Consider the following 19,091-nt stretch of genomic DNA (forward strand, 5'->3'; position numbering starts at 1 on the left):
CATCCTTATATATATGTAGGTTCATGGGGAAATGTCCGGAAATAAGGTTTGCAAAGTAATAGATAACCCTAGTTATTTCTGAGTGGTGGGATTTTTGGATGGTTTCTCTTCCCTTTCTTTATGTTTTTCTGCTTTGCTTAAACAAATACAAATTTTTTGTTTAAAGAAAATGAAAGTGCTTCAAATTAAGTATGTCACAGAAATTCCAAAGTAGGAGTTTGCAGTCTATTGAGAAAGAAGACATTTCTGTGTAATGAAGCACCAAAGTTAATATGATAGAAAAGGGGATTTCAGAGACTAGAAAGTCAGCTCAGGCTGCAGCAGCCCTTGGAAGCTCCGAGAGGAGGTGGAAACTTGTACAGGTAGCACCTGGAAAGGCAGAGAAAGGAAAGTAGGCACAGGTACTACTAAGTCTCCCCTCCCTGCAAGGGTGGAGGAACTGTCAGATCATTTGGGAGTGGGTGAGGGTTCATCTGCCTGAGAAGCAGTCACCTAGGAAGTAGTGAGGGAAGGGTCCAGTCCCGCTGATGCAAAGGCCCTGGAATGTTGATTAAAAGCTGGACTTTATTCCCTGTATGAGACCCTAAGCAGGACAAGGAGAGTGGTTCTTACAGGGAACTGGAATGGCTGACTGCTATGGAATTTCATAATTAAAAATTTTAAAAGCACAAATTTGTCCAAAGCAAAAGTCATTTGGAAGTGTTTGGCCTGCGGGTTGCCAGTTGGAGGATCTTGTAACAAATTGTGGAGTTTCTGAGCTGGGGCATAGAGGGAGGATGGCTAATCATTTTTAAATAACATAGACTGCAATCTAAAAAGCTGTGAATTGGGTATTTTTTAAACCTGCTTTCATCTAGAGATTAGGAGAATCATGGTTAAAGGCCAGTCCAGGCTAAAATTCAGTGAGAATCTATCTGAACAAATAAGATGACTTGTGCCTATAATCCCAGCTACACGGCAGTGGTAAATAGGAGGATTGCAGTCTTAAGCCTCAAACCCCCACCACCAAAGAATATTTGCAAGACCCTACCTGAAAAATAACTAAAGCTAAAAAGAGCTGGGGGTGTGACTCAAGGTCACCTGTGTAGCAAGCACATGGCCCTGAGTTCAAATCCCAGTACCACACACACACAAAGAGCCAATGTGATGGTTTGGCAAATGCTTGAGTAAATGAAGACCCACCTGAGTGTCCTGGAGACAGGTGGAGAGGGAAGAGTGAACACTAACTCTCTTCTAGCCAGCTCACATTACTTTGATGTGTTTGATGCTTTAGGCATCAAGACCTGTGTTTGGACAGCAGCAGGGTAATGGATAGGAAGGGTAGATGAGAGACCTTTTAGGTGAAAAGCAATTAATTCTTAGCACTTTATTACATAAAGGAAAGGAGTCTTTTTTTTTTCCCCATAACCATTTGCAAATGATAGCCCCAAGGACCAAACCTGGGGAGCTCTGGTTTGTGTGACAAGCTCACTTCACCCCCTCAGAGCAGTGCTGCATTGTGGTTGAGAGAATGGACTGATGGGCTACAGCCAGAGCTCCTGAGTCTGAACCCAGCCCGTAGCTTACTCCCTCTGTGGTGTTGGGGAGGTGATCTATAAAATAGGAGAAGCCCTAAGTTCAAACCCCAGTATTGAAGAGGGGGGGGAACCTGATAAGGACTAAGTATTAAAAAGACAGTTACAGCAGTGTCTATGACAACAGGGGCTAGGCTTTGAGATGAGATAGGTAGTAGACAGTGGGAATGGGGGCTAGAGCTTTAAATGGGGATTTTCCCTGGGGAGGTGGGGCCTAAAGGTAGCTTGGGATGAGTATAGGGCAAGCCAGGTCTGAGTTGTGAATGTTGGGTGATGTTGGAGCTACAGTGGGTGAGGATGCAGCAATAGCAGAGGAGGGATGAATGAAGTTAGAAGATGGGCCTCCAAAGCTATGGGCTTTGGAGGATGGCCTGTTGCCTTGCAGTGACCCAGAAGCCCAGGCCAAGATTGTGCAAGGACACATTGGAACTAATGACTCCAAGGTCTCCTGGGTTTGGGGTGGCCCTGGGGAAAACTGCTTCTGCTAACACTCCTGCCACATGTTCCCTACCTCAGGGTCTGCCCCCAGTCCCAAAGTCTTCCCTGGCTCCCTGGGTCAGACTTAGCCCTTGTATCTAGGTCCTTCACTGTGACAATTTTCTTAGTGTGATAAAGATACTGTGTTCACTGTGCATCTTCAGCATTTGATCCTTCAGGGCATGAGTCTTGCCTTTTGTCCTTAACCCAGGCAGTCCTTGCACTCAATTCCTGTGGTTGTAGACCAACCTGTCTGGGTCTAACAGCCTGTTGTTACAGACCTCAGCATCCAGCAGTGGCAGTCAGCTCAGTAGGAAGGGTGCCAGCATGAGAGATTTGGAGAACACAGGTTGGACCTTGTGCCCAAGGTCATCCACAGCTAAGTCAACCAAAGTGGGTGTTCTTTGGTGCAGCTCTGGGGGTTGTCCTTGGTCATTTCTTTGTTATTTCTGTGACTCAGCTCTGTTCTGTGGAGCTGATCTTCCCGGTCCTATGAATGTACTTTCTGTTTCATTGTTCATTTGGAGAAAATCATTTTCACTAAACACATTCCCAAGTATAGTACTCAGTGTTTGTTTTTCTTGCACATTCTTAGGGCCTAACTTTGCAGCTTAGAACTAAATTGTATACATCTGTCTAGAACTAAATTGTATACATCTGTCTATAGTACACGGAGAACATTCCTCTAGATTTATTGGCAAGAAAGTTGAAGCCCAGGAAGCCATAAGCTAAATTTTAACTTTAGCTCTGGTCTTTTTTTTTTAAAGCTGATTTTTTTTTCCTTAGAAAAGTAATTCATGATTATTACAGAAGCATAAAAAAGAGGAAATGATCCATCCAAATGAACCACTCTTAAATTTTTCAGTATACTCTTTTTCCATACAAATTTTAAGAACCTTATTGTTTTATTATTGTAAAGTACTTAAGAAAATAACGTATCATTGTGTGTATATGTGCATGTATATATATGTGTGTGTGTATGTGTGTGTATACACACACACATACACACACAATATCACAATTCTCATTTTCTCATATGGTTGAGAATTAAGCAGGGAACTGTATTGTTAGTGGTTACAGAACATGGTTTTTTCCTTGCAGCACCATTTATTGTTTACAAAATCTTTTTGGGACGGGATTCTGGGAATTGAACCTTGGGCCTCATGCATGCTAATAAGCACGGGCTTCACCGCTGAGCTACACCCCAAGCCCCTATTTGCAAAATCTTGGTCAATGTGATATGTGAATAATCACATTTGGTATTTTGAGGTCTGGAGTGGTTTTTGTTTTTGTGCTGGGTATCAAACCCAGGCTACCTGCAGCCCTCAACAATCACATTTTGGTTGTCATTTCAATTTGTACCTTACCTAGGGAAAGATGAGCATTTTTCTTCATTTCATTTTTTTAAAACTTCTGAAAACAAAACAAAAAAATTAATCATCCACTCCAAATCCTACCATTGAAAAGAAGTTCTAGCCAGTCACCACGTATCAGAGATCAGGAGGATCATGGTTTGAAGCCAGCCCATGCAAATAGTTCCTGAGACCCTGTCTCCAAAAAGGGCTGGTGGAGTGGCTCAAGGTATAGGTCCTGAGTTCAAAGCCCAGTACCACAAAAAAAAGAAAGAAATTCTATAAATTAAGTGAATGTCCACCCAGAGGCAGAGGAGACTCTGTCCATCTCCTGTTTCCCACCATTGCCTATCAAATGGAAAGATGAGATAAATTGTCTTTCTAAAAGAAAAAAAAAACTGGTTTATTAGGAAATACTCTAGTTGAACTTACCGTGATTTGGGGTTTCTTTTGTTTGGGTTTTTTATTTTCCTTTTCTATTTCTATTGTGAAATTTGTATCTTATGCCCTTTGCTCACTTCTCTATTGAATGTTAGTGATGGGTCTTTTTGTTTTCTTTTAATCTTCTGTAGGAACACTATATGTTAAGACATTACCTCTGTCCATCAAATACTGTGTATCAATTTTTTTTCCTTAGTTTTCCCTTTTCCTCTTATTTTTATCACTTCTACCTATCCACAGTGGCTTTAAAAATGCCTTTGTGCCTTTGATCTGTGCTTTCTCTTCAGTGATTTCTTCATTTGCTTTCATTAAAACTTGAGAAAGCTTTCTGCACTCTGGTACCTTACCAAGGATGTCAGGGAATTTAGTTCAGATAGCTAAGACTTAAACTCTTTTCTAGGTGCCAGGTAATTAATCTTCACAACCACCATTTGAGGAACTCAGGAAACTGAGGCAGAGAGGCTAAGAGACTTGCCCCAGATGACACGGCTAGGAGGCAGGCAAGGAGGATTGGCCTCAGTGACAGATTGTAATTGTGACTGTTCATGGTCTTTCCTGGTCTGTGCTGGTGAGATCCTTCTACCGGAAAGCAGACTTAGCCCTTTCCTTATCCTACCTCGCATTTCTAGGCAGTGTGTTGCTTTGGTTCTCTGGTGTGTTTTCCCCTCTGTTTCACCCTGTGCTCCCTCAACCTGACTCTACTCAGTCCTTCCTCACTGCCCACTGCTTTGAAAGGCACTCATCTCCCCAAGAAAAACGCCATTCATTTCTCTTTTATCTTTTTGCTTTTTGTCCGTACCCTAGTCTTCTCTCCTGTTGTAGGGTTCATAGGCTTTGTTTCTTTTTGAGTTCAGCCTCCCTTACTTTCCTTTCTCATCCTCAGAGAATTCTATGATGCTTCTGAGCTCCATGACTACCTCTTAGCCTCTTGCTTTTATAGGCTGACAACTCCAATCAGATTGATTGGAGAAAAGCAGCCAAGTGCTGGTGACCACTGACCAGCTTCCCCCTTTTCTGACCCCTCTTAGAGACCAATCCTTTATTTGCCTGAGCCTAGAGGGACAGAAAGGCTCAAATATTTGTGTTGACAAGCCTATGTTGGCCCTTGAGTGGTCAAGGTGGGGCAGTGGAGTGAAAGGAACAAATACACAAAAGAGCACAGAGCACAAAGTAATAGAGGAATAGTCAGTGAAAAAATACAGTGTGTGTCTGATTTTTGACATTGGATTGTGTGTCTGTAAATCTTTCATGTGTCTGTTTATTGTCAGACTAAGCAGTTAACCTAAAGTCCTGGAGAATAGGATTTTGTGTGTTTGACTTACTAGGTTTTTTAAATACCTTCAGAATAAAAGTTAGTACATACATATGAAAAGGGGTAATTAAAGGAGAAAGAAAAAAATTCCATAGTCTCCCTGCATGTACAGTTAAGGTTTCATTGTGTTCCAGGGCTTGTTTATTGTGGATGCATATTCCCTAAATAGATGCAGAAGAATTCCCTACAAGTCCTGTGAACCTTTCCTCTTCTCCCAAGTCCTATATGTTAGTCAACTTTCTGGATTTTTAATCTAATTTCTGGACCAATCTTCTGAACAAGAAGGTATACTGAGCCAATCGTTGCTTCCATGTAGTGTGAATCCTAAGGGTAATAGGAAGAGGACTGTGCCTTTGTCCCTGTGAGGCTTCTGCCCTGTGGAGCCCCTGGAGAAGACAGTTCCCTCCTGAAAGGACCTAACATACTTGAGATGTTTTTTAAGTCTTGGGTCTCAGTGAGTAAGCTCCCACCACCTCGTACCCAATGAGAGAGATTTTGCTTTAAGGGGGTAGTGTGTGGGGGAAAGCAAAGTAGTAAGTATTAGAAGACTTGATCCACTTAAAAATATCAAAGGAAATTGGGGGTGTGGCACAAGTGGTAGAGTGCCTGTGAAACCCTGAGTTACTTCATCAGTATCACCCCAAAAAAAAAAACCAAAAAACACATATAAACACACACACACACACACACACACACACACATGCACATACATAAAATTATGGTAGGGGAATCCCCTCCCCTTGGGCTTGTTAGTAGGACATGCCTAACATTTAAAAGAGGAAGAAGCCCAAATTTTAAAAATGCATATATAGTTATACATATCTATAACATCCATAAAATGTGTATGCATTACCTGCTGAATTAAGTTTTTCAGAACCATATTTTTAAAACCTGAAGCTTATTCTTGCTTTTTAAAATTTATTCAAGAAGCTTATACTAGGTTTGAGCAGTCTGTGTAGATCTGGCTATTCTAAAGTTCATCTGTAAACAAATAAAAACAAATACACACCTTATTTCTCAGTGAGTATTAATCTGCTTTTGCTTCAGTAGTAATTCATGTGAATTGCACATACCAAATTAACAGGTGGAGGCTGGAGGCTGTATTGCTGCTGAAGCCAACAGCCAGCTGGTCATAAATCACTAGCAGCTGTTTCTCCTTTTAGCCCCTTAGGAATTTAATAGGGAACATTTTTTTTTTTTTCTTTCTGCTGAGCGTGAGGGAAGTAGAGAAAGGAGGCTAATGAAAACAATTGAGAAACACATAGCTCAGTTTTTGCCAGAGCTGTGACCTTCTGAATGAAGGTGGAGTCAGTCTTCAAAAGTTAAAACAAAAGCAATCATAGGTTTCTCTTCATGTCTAGTCAGTTTAAACCACTGAACATTTTTCTTTTTCCTCTTCAGCAAGAAGATCCTTACAGAAAAAAGAAACTTCAGGAGAAAAGAGAAGGAAATGTACAAAATTTAAACTGGAATAAAAATCGAACATGTAGAAAAAACAAGAAAAAGGGTGTTGCTCAGACCGCAAGGTATGTTGCTTCTTCAGTGCCTTTAAATTTTCATGTCATTTTCCCTTTATGTTGCATGTCATGCCTTTATTTCTGTAAGAGTGGTTAAATGGCAGAAGAATATAGTGTATTTTGAGACCAAAATACCCTTGTAAAATTGGTGTATTTTTCCAATTTACTTCTATTTTGTTACAAATATTTTAAAAGTGTCCAATTTTTAAAACCTCTCACAGCCACAGGAGGTTTCAGGGAAGAAATGTAAGTTTTGTTTATATGCCAAGGCCTCATTCTGCCTGTGCAGGGCAGGAGCAGGTGGTGGAGAAAGCTCCAGGCCTTGCCACCCACCTGCCACCTGGACTCAAATAATGAGATAGCTGTTGCTCAGGCTGCAGAAAGTGGGCTCTTCAGCCACAGGAAGCAAGGCATCCACAGTAGTCCACAGCTTGGGTCAAGTCACATGGTGGGGAGGGCAGAGCTTGGCAGTGTACCTTGAAAACTCTGCTTCCTGGAGACATTCCACCTCGCAGCTTTCATCTGGACAATGAAATGAGGGAGCTGGACAACTTGTGTGGGGTCCTGTGTTGCTGGGGTTCCAAAATACCTGCCTAAATGGAATCTGATGCAAATTTCTCAGCTTGAGGCTTCTCCCACCAGGGCATTCTGGCTCTAGGACCACGCACCCTGGTGCTGTGATCTGTGGGTTCTGACTTCTTGCCTTAGCTCCACAGCGCCCCACCTGTGCACATGTGGGAGCCCTCAGCAGCCATGCACCCCTGCCTTGTCTCCCTGGGCTGTGGGTTCCCTTTCCCCTGAGGGTGTCCCCATCCAGGGCCTCAGTTTTTTTGTAGAAAATGTAGTCATAGCTCCCTGATATCTGTCCGCAGCTGTCTGTGGTGGCACAAAAGCTGTTTCCTGTCCAGGAGCTCCTCTGTCCTCCCCATTTAGGCTTTTTCTTCTTTATAGAGTTGTGATGACTAGAGATTTCTCTTTCTTGGGAGCACAGCTAGTTATTCAAATGTGCTTTTGTTAAATGTCTCTCTAGCAGTTTCCTATTTGTGTGGGGACAGTGTTCTACCCTGCTGCAGTGTCAGGGACCCTAGGTCCTGTGGAGGGTGCCATGGAGTGCTCGGGGCCATGGTTCAGCATTGCCACAGCTCCCTGCAAGTCCCACGTGCACTCCTGTGTAACCGTTAGGTGACAGCTTTATGGTGGCTTCCAGGCACTGTTCTGCACCCAACTTATACAGAGCAATTAGCAAAATGCAAATATAAGAAGATATCAACATATACCTATTACTAATTTATTGATAAACACCACATTCTAATTTTTGGTGGGCCATTTAAATAACAGTATTTAATCCTGGGTTCTTTAGACTAAATTATTTAAAAGCTACAGTGTGGTATCTTGTAGGAAGAAGGAAATGTCAGATCTTCTTGCATTCTCTTACATACATTTTCAAAAACATATGATTGAGTCTGAGGTCACTTCAAAGTATGATAGTTTCCTAAATATTAATATACAGAAAGATATGAAACTAGAGTGCAATTTCACCAGTAAAGTGCTAAGATACATTTTCAAAAGCGAATTTCTGCAGTGCTGAAGAAATAATTGAATTGTTTAAAAAACTTCCAAGTAGTCTGTAGCTGCTCATGATGTTTTGAAACATGGTGTGTGAGAAGTAAGTGGGAGTGGTCTGATTGTCTGTTTTCTGGGCACTTGTTTCTACCACATACTTTTCACCTTGATCAGAAACCAGCGAAATTGTTGGCTGCACCTCATGCATTTGGCCTTCTTTCCTGCCATCCTGCACACCTAACGCAAGGTATTGAAGTTAAACTGTGCAAAAGGATCATTTAGTTACTTCCGGAATGTATTGCTGTTTGCAAAATCATGTTAGAATTCTTCCCCCACAGAGAGTTCATGGTCTAGAAAGAGAGTCCTTAGGGAAAAAGTTTTATTCTTCTTGTAGATTTCACAATAATACACAGAACATAGTAGTAACTCAACAAATGTTTGCTAAGGGAATGAGAATGTACTTAAATTAATACTCATGACCTTCTACTGGACGCTTAAGATGCTTAAGGAAAATCTATTGGAAAATAAGCCAAGTGTCCTAGGTTCTGGTCCCCAACTGCCACTTAACCCTGAGTGATCTTGGGAGTCCTACTCATCTCACTCTAAAATATGAAAATAGATTAAATGAGCTAGCTAATTTTAGTTCCAAAATGACAACTTTTTTGGAGGTGTGCTGGGAATCGAACCTAGTGACTTATGCAAGCTAATCACAACCCCAGCTCCTAAGATCTTTTTGGGGGCTTCCTCGCTTATCATTTTCTCCCACCAGACTCAGAGGTGGCCTCAGCTTGTCCCAGATAGATATTTTTGCCTCTAGCACATCTCATGGGAAAGAAGTGTGAGTGAAATATGACAAAAAGGAGTGTGATTTTTTTCATGGCTCTTCCAGACCTGAACAGAGTGAGCTAAAACTTGTGTGCAATGACTTTGAGAGGTCGGAACTGAGTGGCAACATTGACATAAGAAGCTGGTGTGTACAGGAAAATACCGGAGAAATTTGTAAGATAGATTCGAAAATTGTAAGCAGCTCACCTATGCTGGGAGAAGCAGGTATGTAACAACATAGAGAGCTGAGAATGGTGTTTCCCTTAGAATCTGTGTTTCTTTGAGGAAATATCCAGTGTGTGAGAAATACCACCTCACTTGTAATTTTGTACTAAACTTAGCTAATGACAGGCTGGAATGGCAAGCCATCAGGGTGAGACTAGAAAGGGAAGATTGTTTTGAGCCTAGGCAGCCTCTAGTGTTGCCATCCTCCCCCATCCCCTAGTCTGACCGTTTCCTTGCTGTCCTCATGCATATTGTTGAAGCAATAGGATGGCTTTCTGTGGACATGACCTCCCAAGCCACTCAGTTTCTGCAGAGCCAGGCCACTGCCCCAGCCAGGAACTACGGGGCAGTGCCTTAGGAGTGGGAGCTGTGGGGGGCCCTAGTGCTGGGGCCAGAGTAGGTCAGAGGGTAGCAGAGCCAGAGGGTCACTGGAGTTGGCAGCACAGTGGGATATGGGGTGATAGGGCTCTGTAATCCAGTCCACACCCCCTCTCCTCACACATGAGCTCCATGGTGATGCACATGGGCCACCAGAGTGAAGTCTGGTCTCTTTTTCCTTTCTTCTTTCTGCCTTCATTCCCTTGACACGTGTGTGTTGCTTTTGGTCTTAATTGGAGCTTCTTTGCACACATACATCAGTAATATTTTGAAACTCTTAATGGGTATATCTTAATAAAAGAGGAGAAATCATCTACAGATCTCCCATCCATTCAGTGGAGTGTAGCTTCAGTTTTCTTGATAAAAGTGTTTATTATTTTGGGAACCATTTTTTTTATTTATCATATTTTATTTTATTTTTAGCATTGCTGGAGATCAAACCCTTTATGCATGCTGAGCAATTGTTGTGCCCCTGAGCTGTGGTCCATCCCCTAGAACCATTTTCAGATGGAGGTTCTGCTTGGTAATGACTGACTTGACCCCAAACAAGCAGACTTAAGCCATGTCCTGCTTTTTCAGTCCTGTGGTTACTGTCAGTGAATCTCTCTGTTCTTGCTAGTGAGCAGAGGTGCCAACCCTGATGCTGACCCTCCTAACTTCACCTCTCCATTTGTTAGCACCAATTGAAATTGTCTCAGTAAAACCCAGCTTCTCTCTTACCTCCTCCAGAGGGTTTCTACCAGAAGCCCGAGAAGAAGCCGGTGGACAAGTTTTGCTCAGACTCCAGCTCTGACTGTGGCAGCTCCTCAGGTAGCGTGCGTGCCAGCCGGGGCAGCTGGGGCAGCTGGAGCAGCAGTGGTAGTTCCGATGGTGACAGGAAGCCTGCTGTGGATGTGCAGCATTTCCTGCCAGCCGGTGAGTCCCATGTGGCCCTATCTGCCTTCTGAGTGCCCGGTGCAAGGTCCAGATCTGCCTTGCAGAAGACAGAGATCAGATGGACTGCAGCAGGAGGTTTTCCTTTGCTTTACACTATGTTCCTTTCCTGGATTCTCCTCTCTCTCTCTTAATCATCATCATTGTTGTTACTACTATTTAGTGTCTGCCTCTGAAACACTTCAAAGAGCTATACATTTCTGCATTCTTTTTTATCATAGTAAAATATACATTACACAAAACCTACCATTTTAACGATGCTGAGGCATGCAGCGCAGTTATGCTGTCATCCAGAACTGAAACTGTCCATATTAAACAATAGCTTGCCTTCCTCCTTCCTGCAGCCCCTGGTGACTTCCCCTACTCTATGTCCCTCTTGTGCCTTTCTTCTGCTCTGGGTTTCTCATGGAAGCAGACCATACAGTATGGTTGTCTTTTTACGTCTAGATGATTTCACTCATCATAACGTCCTCAAGGCTCATCTGTGCTGTAGTATGTGTCAGAAGTTCCTTCCCTGTAAGGTAGAATAATATTCCATTGTATGCACATACCACATTTTGGTTATCCATTTCATTCATTGGTGGCACTTCGGTTGATTCTGCTTTTCAGCCACTGTGAATAATGCTGTTTCGAACGCTGGCTATCCTTTATTTTTGAGAAATTTAATGATTGAGAAGAGATCAAAGAGGTATCTACTTCTGTCACCCAGAATTAATAGCTTAATTTTTTCAAATTCATTTTTTTCCTAAGAAAAAACTACTTTCATCTTCTCACTTCCCCATCCCAAGAGAATCACTGTCTGCTGTCATGAATTTGGTGTGTACTCTTCATCATTTTTTGTTTTACATTCAATATCCATCAGCAGAATGTAGAATTACTCATTTTTATCTTATGTAAATAAGATCCTAATTCAAGATCGCATTCTCTGCCTTGCTTTTTGCACTCAGCATTATTTCTTGTAGCTCTGTGTCTATATAAAGATATAGTTCATTCCTTGTAACTCTCATTTTCAGCATAGGAAACTTTTCACGTTTGTGAAGATATATAAGATTTAGTAATTGGTGTGTCGGGCACTCTTGCCTCTGTACTCTTGTACTAGATGTGAGGACTCAGGCTCAGAGAAGTTCTTAGCTTGTTCAGCATCACCCAGTGTCCTGGGTAATAGCTCAGGCTTGAACCAGTGACTTCTTCCCTCAAAGGGGGGAGGGGGTTACTGCTCTGTGTGGCCGCTCCATGTGACAAATGGGCACCAATATGTGACACCTCCGAGAAGTTTTGTCAGCAGCCTGGTGGCTGCATGCTCCCTTTTCTCTTTCTTCCCCCACAGGGATGTCTATAAAAGATCTTGTCTGAGACCAGTGCAATAGCCATAAAATTCTAGAGAAGGTCCGTCTGTGACTTCAGCCCATGTTCCTCAACGTTGTTTGCTGTGTTCCCTCCTCTCTCCCCATTGACCTTTTTAGACAGTGTTATCTAATGCCATCTCCATAAGGTTTTAATACAACTGATACAGACTGTATATGTGTTTATACTGAACACTGTGCTTCACACATAAAAAGATTGATTTTTTTTCTCAACCCCCAAGATACAAACCAGTCCCCACTCCTTGGAGACAGTATCCATTACCCAGGGAAGCACAGATTAGGAAAAGGACAGGCATTTGGCTTTACTTGATGATGGAAACTGTTTTCTTGTTCAGAGGTTTGCTTTTAACTGCCCACAGTAGGCACAGCTCCATCTCTCGCTGAGGACTGAGGGTGGCCTGGTGATGCTCACATAAGACGTTGTAGAATCAGAACTTAACGTTAAGAACAAACACAAATGCAGCTTTTGCTCAGGCAAGAGTAGAAGAATGAGAAAGTTGTTAATGGTATTGGTCTGCATAGGATGCAGCCCTTAAGTTGTGTTTGAAGGTTATGTAATAGCAGGGCAATGTCTACAATATAATTAATGGTGTAAAAGACCAAAAATATAAAGTATATGTGGAGTATTCCAGTTTTATACATATATGTACACATAAAAGAGATTATAAGGAAATATACCTAAATTATACTGGTAGTATAATTGTAGATAATTTATACTTCTTTAAACTTTTATTTCTTTTTGTAGATTTCCTCCAATGGATGTATATTACTTTTATAAACTAAGTGAGTGAGCCCTATAATTACATAGCTAAATTCTTTTATTAGGAAAAAAGCTATTAAAAATTATATACTGACAGTCCAGCTTTTCCACCTAATATAATATGTTAATCTAAAATTCTTATATTTAAACATTAAGTTTTATTAACTTTTCAGAGAAAGGATAATTTATAAAAGGCATTTAAAAATTAAATGAATTGTTACTATCAGTTTGAAGTAAAAAAATCATTCATCGGGGTTAATAATACTAACAAGCTGTGCATTTTAGTACAGATAGATACAGTTGAATTACTCTTCAAAGTTGTGACAATGCATTATTTTTTCTGCAGGAGATTTTCCTTCTGAAGCTCCCATCTCCTTGAACCTGTCTCACCACATCTGTAATCCCATGTAAGTGTTCCCAGCTTCCACAGTGCTGTATGTACTGCTCTTTCTTTCAGTCTGTGCTTTTTGGCCCTTGGTTCTGAAGGTTAAAATGTGAAAAGCTTTTAAGGTGCAGAAGAGTAAAATAGGACTATTTTAAGAATTCGGGTAGAACAGTCCTTTCAAGTAAATGCGATTCAGGTGGGTGTCTCTGGTATCACAGTCTTCTTAGTGCTGTTGCTACATTGGAAAGTCTCATTTCTGAAATCAGAAAGAGGAGGCAGGACTTACTAGAATGATAGACAGTATTTCTGCTCTACTAATACTTGAAATAAAAGTGAGCATTGATTATTCAGAAAGCCTGTCAGAACCTAGGAGATACTCACACATTTCCCCTTCTTCTGATTCTTTCTGGAGCATTGGACAAAATAAACAGGTACAGTCATTCCTTGGTGTCCACAGGGGATGGGATCCAGGACCCCCATCCTCCCCAGACACCAAACTCTGCACATGTTCAGGTCCCTTGTATAAAATGGTATAATACTCATATAGAACCTATGCCCATCTTCTGTATACTTTAAATCATCTGTAGATTACCTTAATGCCTAATGCATGTAAATAGTTGTCATACTATATTGTTTAGGGAATAATGGCAAGAAAAAAGTCTGTACACGTCAGTACAGACTTAGCCATCACAGGCCTAAACTCATAATAGTCATTGCAACAAACAGTGGCGTATGTGAAGAAGGAAACTCAAATTGCAGATGAGGAAGCTATTTATGGAGTTGGTGTGAGAGGTAGAAAGTTAACCTAGCGTCTAAGAGTTGCTACTACCTGGTGGTAGGCAATTTGGAAACTGCAGGTTACCTTACTTACCTTGGTTAAATTTTTGTTGTTGTTTGTTCAAGCAAGTCTTTACTGGATCTTCTGTATTTAATATTCCTCACCTCTTTCCTAGCTGTGCACCTTAATGTCTAATATCTGTATGCTTTTGAAGGGGAACTCACATAAAAATTCATTTAGACTTGGCTGTGTGATTACCTTATTTCCTTGTGCAGAAAAGTCAGCATTCCCATGTTCACTTTCCCCACAGAGATGTGAGTAACCTCCCTCGGTACGTAGAGCCCTCCTGTCCCAGCCTTCCTGCCGGGCCCATGGGTGTTGAAGGAGATAAAGGTGAGGCATGTCAAGGCAGATACCAGATGGTCCATGCCATCTGCCTAGCCAGGGAGCTTGAGAAGGCACAGCAGGTGGCGCCGAGCTGTGTATGTAGACATTGGGAAGGCACTTGCTTTCTGGCACACCTGCTTCAGGACCTTTGCCAGGTCTTCCCACTCCCTGGTGTGTACTTGCCGGCCCGCGTGACTTATTCCCTGTCCTCAGTCATGTCTTTGATGGCAAGTTCCCTCAGCGTGGTCCAGCCACCCTAATTAAAATTGTGTTCATTGTCATTGCACATGGACCATCTGCCTTTGTGTGCTTGTTTACCATTTGTCTCACTTTTGTCGTTTGTTCTGCTCACTTGAAAGTACCTTGCTCCCTGCTGCCTCCCTGGGATCTAAAACAGGGTCTTGCATGAAGCAGGCCCTCAAATACCTGCTAAGTGAGCTCATCACCCAGGTCAGGAGAAAATCACATACCATCTGAAGCAAAGATCAAAGCAGTATGCATAGTTCAGCCTCATGTCCTGAAATGATACACCAAAAGGAGTCAGAGAAGGTCACAGTAGACAGCATGTATGGGTGACATTGGGACATTTTCTGGAGGGGAGAGAAGTTGAGCTGGGCATTGGGAGAGGATTAGCTGGGGGCTGGGTAGGAAAGAAGTGGACTGAGAGGCCTTGCTCTCTTCCTCAGGTCTGTACTCAAGTGGAGACCTGTGGTCCCCTCAACCAGTGTGTCTGACCAGCAGTTTCAACTGCCCTGTGGAGAGCAGCACACCTGGTGTGGCGCAGGAGCCCACCGCAGTCCATAACAGGTAGGGTCTTGCTGCCCTCATCGAGCCTTGGCCAGCCTGACTGCTCACAGCTGGAATCTGAACTCACTCTGGCCATCCCTGCAAATACTGGGACCAGGCGGCTTCCTCGACACGCATTAAGTGTATTTTCTTCTGTCTTCTGGAATTGCATTGTGGTGTTGTAGAAAGAAGTGAACCAGGCACAAAGGGAAACATGACTAAAACCAGTAAAGCTAGTGACCCTTGTCATTATCTTTTTACTTTATCTCTTCGTATATGTGACGTATTTGAAATAGTCACTCATAATTCCTGTTCCATAGCAGCAGTGATTGCACTTTTTCCAATTTTCAAATTTAGAAAACATAGAAAGCGTCTTAAATTCACCATTTGATACTAACATGTCATTCAGGTTAGGGAACCTGAAAAAAAAAAAAGTTGATATCTTTGTTAAATCACAGGATCCCCTGGAAGTTTTTTGGTTCAGCTTATTACAATAGTATTTACTGTCTTACTTCTGTAATGAGAATCCAATTGGCAATGGTGATCAGAGACCATGAGTCATAGTTTTTCTAGTGGTGACGTCCCTAAGCTGGATGCTGGCTGTGCCCTGAGTGAAAGGTGGACATTTTATTAGCAGAACCAACATGGTGAAGTCCTTCAGATGTGTTCTGAGACACTTAGTGGCATTCCAGTTTCTCCTTGAAGGTGTTAATAAAGTCACGCCCTTGGATTCTGTGTCTCACTAGACTTAACAAATGGTTACAAAGGAAGTGCACACCTGGTCCAAGCCATCCACCTTGCAGATGGATGTCATTGGTGACAAGCCTTTGATTCTGTGACTTGAGAAAATACGTATTTTATTTTACTAAATTGGGGGTTTACAATGATTAGGATATTGAGCAATAAGGTTGTATTCTTCTGTCTTTACTTGACCTCTCAGCCTCCTGTTTCTGAAACTAGACCTCTTGTTTTTTGTAGCAGTTTCATTGACTGGAATGCAACTTGCGAAGGCCGGTTTCCCAATGTGTACTGCCCATTGGAAATGAATGATTACAATGCCTTTCCAGAAGGTAAGAGTGTTGAACAATCCCAGTGCCATTCTTTTGTTCTCTTACAAGCTCGGAGCAGAAAATGTGTGAGCATAACACGAACCTGGGAAGAATGTGCCCTTTAACAGCAAGCAGACCAAGAATGATCTTGCAGCAGTCTGTCAGTGACTGCACACAGATGCAGTTGTGCATGCCTGCCATATACAACTTTATGTGGCCCTAAAAATCCTCAGTATGGGTGTCTGGGAGCTTCTACCCAGAACCCTATTCCAGGTAGTCCTGGAACGTTAGTTGTTTGCTAGTTTTTTTTAGGCCGACTAGTCCCATATGAAATAAAACAGTTATCTACTTGTTCTTTGTCATGTCCTGACTCTTGCCCCCTGGAGGGGACATTGTGGACAGTTTCCTTGTGCTTGGCCACCAGGTATCTTGATGATAAATAAATAAAAGATTTGGGATTTCCCTGATCATCTGGAAAAATACTTTTATTGTAGATAACAGTATGGTCATGATTTCTAATACTGGCGCTATGTTTGCTGGCAAGAGGTAAGGATTAGGTGGCGTTCCTAATTGTGATACATGCATTGCTGTCTGCTCACCACACGGGGGTGCTTTTGTAACTTCCTTGTAGGAGTGTGAGGCTCTGTGTTTATTATCTTGCTAATATTTAGAAGCATTTGATTTCCAATTGCTTTGTCAGGCCTGTGATTCATGTGCAGGTGGTTGCGATTAGCATGACAAGCAATTTTTAAAAACAGGGTAGGGATAGCTTGGTGCGAGAGCACTTGCATAGTGTGTGTGAGACCCTGGGTTCATCTCCAGCACCAATAAATAAATAAACAAATAGATGGATGGATAAGAGTCTTGACACTACTGCAATCTGTAGTGATGTTTTAAATGTACTTGCGTGTCAGAAAGATGCCCATCAAGTGATGAAATACACAAGCCCTGGAGAAGACCCCTCACTGAGGGCTCCCAGGTGTGTTCCATAGACATGTCTGTTCTTCACTCGCCAGGCTAGTAATAAGGCCTGAGAGTGTTCCTCCTGAGAGTGAAAGTTAACTCTCCACGAAAATGACCTGTGCTGCTGTCTCCTACTCCTTGCAGAAAACATGAATTACACCAATGGCTTCCCCTGTCCTGCAGAAGTTCGGACTGACTTTATTGACCACAACTCTCATTCTACCTGGAATACCCCACCCAACATGCCCACTACCTGGGGACATGCCAGTTTCATCAACTCTCCGGTAGGTGTTGCTCTTCCTGGGCTGTGGGCTGAGGCAGCTTCAAGTTGTTTAATCCTGACCTCATGATTAAACATTGCATTGCGTTCAGATCAGCCAAGGCTAGTGTGTTTGTTTTAGTGGAGTGGACACCCTCTAGAGGAACCTAATGTGTAGTCAGACGATGAGGGCTTCAGCTAGTGACATTTTAGACACCCTGAATAAAAACAATGTTCCAAGCTACACCAAGCTGATATTGATTATAGCTAAACTGAACAACAAGCCTTGTGATTACAACTGTCTTCTGTGCCCTCACTGACACTGTCAACTGACAGACTATGAAATGAGGGACCCAGCATTGTCAGTCAGAGAACAGTGGCAGTCTAGCACATCCACTCCACACTATTTTTTTTTTTTAATTTGAAGAGCATTTGGATGCAAGTCCTTCATTAGATTTACAAATAAGTTTGTCCAGTTAAATGAGGGTTTTATAATCCTTCTTTTGAAAAAAATGGAGTTAAATCAATCCAGAATGCTCAGAATAGTTTAAATACTCCCTGGTAACTTGAATAGACACCATGGTAGTATCCACTGGTATATATTGAGCCTCATTGTTACCTTTCTAAAGTGTCTGGTGTTTTTCTTTAACTTTTTCTCTCTTTTTTTTTTTCCTTCCCCATTTACACTTCAGCCCTACCTCACCAGCACCCGAAGCTTGTCTCCAATGTCTGGACTTTTTGGCTCCATCTGGGCCCCACAAAGTGATATGTATGAGAACTGCTGCCCCCTCAGTCCCACCACGGAACATTCGACCCACATGGAAAACCAGGCCGTCATGTGCAAGGAGTACTACCCAGGCTTTAACCCATTTCGTGCCTACATGAACCTGGACATATGGACTACCACTGCAAATCGCAATGCAAACTTCCCGCTGTCCAGAGACTCCAGCTACTGTGGGAATGTGTGAAGAGAATCGGCTTCCGACAGTGTGAATAAAGAGGCTTGTGTTTTGATTGCTAGTGTAAAGTGGTTGTTGAGGTAGATTACAACATTGGTGGATATTTTGGCACTTTTATATGAAAATAAATTTTTTAATGAAATCTTGGTGCTCTATTTTTTTAACCCTTCATAAATTAGTCGTAGAGACTCAGCATCCAAATGTTCACAATTTCCATAATTGCAGAAGTGTATTAGACATGCCTAGTGTTCTAAATCAGAACCAGAGAGACTTCTGAGAAGGTAAGAGTGGAAGGAAATGGCTATGGTTTCTCTTCCCGTAGCATCAGAACCACCAGGGAATGTTAAAATGAAGCCGCTTGGGTGCCATTCCTAGAGATTCAGGTTTAGTGGATCTGTGGCTCAGGTGATCAGGAGTTTGAAGAGTTCTCCACGGAACTCTGTCATGTGCAGCCAGGGTAGGGGACCATTGGTGAGGAAAGGCCAGCTTAATAGGAGTCACATTCTGAATAGATGCTGCTCAGGGGACACAGAGCTGCTTCCCGGTCCTGGTGTGTCTTAGCTGCTGGGTGGAAGCGGAGAGGACTGAGTGCTCTTCTGTCAGTCTCCTGCTGAAGATTGTCCCTAACGAGCTGCCTGCCAGTGGTGTACTTTACCCTCAATACCAGTGCTTAGGGGGTGTTGGGGAGTGGGTACATGTTTGCCACACCAGCTGTATCTGCTAGTCATTGACTTTAGAAGTCCATGGTGGTGGAATTATCTATTTGCCATGTGTAAACTTTGAAAACATTTTTAACTTTAAATA

General features: G+C 42.3%; 1 protein-coding gene across 3 annotated transcripts in view; it reads left to right on the forward strand.

Annotated features, from left to right (window-relative positions):
* Nucleotides 1–18,429, forward strand: part of Tmem131l (transmembrane 131 like) — a 147,488-nt gene extending 129,059 nt beyond the window's left edge. For 2 of the 3 annotated variants that reach the window (XM_074041322.1, XM_074041324.1), the window contains 9 exons: nucleotides 6,558–6,682; nucleotides 9,126–9,286; nucleotides 10,394–10,579; nucleotides 13,068–13,128; nucleotides 14,195–14,277; nucleotides 14,958–15,078; nucleotides 16,036–16,127; nucleotides 17,214–17,353; nucleotides 18,021–18,429. In XM_074041322.1, the coding sequence (XP_073897423.1) occupies nucleotides 6,558–6,682; nucleotides 9,126–9,286; nucleotides 10,394–10,579; nucleotides 13,068–13,128; nucleotides 14,195–14,277; nucleotides 14,958–15,078; nucleotides 16,036–16,127; nucleotides 17,214–17,353; nucleotides 18,021–18,296 (1,245 nt within the window). In that variant the 3' untranslated portion in view covers nucleotides 18,297–18,429. The remainder of the gene's footprint in view (nucleotides 1–6,557; nucleotides 6,683–9,125; nucleotides 9,287–10,393; nucleotides 10,580–13,067; nucleotides 13,129–14,194; nucleotides 14,278–14,957; nucleotides 15,079–16,035; nucleotides 16,128–17,213; nucleotides 17,354–18,020) is intronic. The other variant, XM_074041323.1, reaches the window with a different exon arrangement.
* Nucleotides 18,430–19,091: the final 662 nt, after the last annotated feature.

Source organism: Castor canadensis, chromosome 9, assembly GCF_047511655.1.
Source record: "Castor canadensis chromosome 9, mCasCan1.hap1v2, whole genome shotgun sequence".
Lineage (NCBI taxonomy): Eukaryota > Metazoa > Chordata > Mammalia > Rodentia > Castoridae > Castor > Castor canadensis.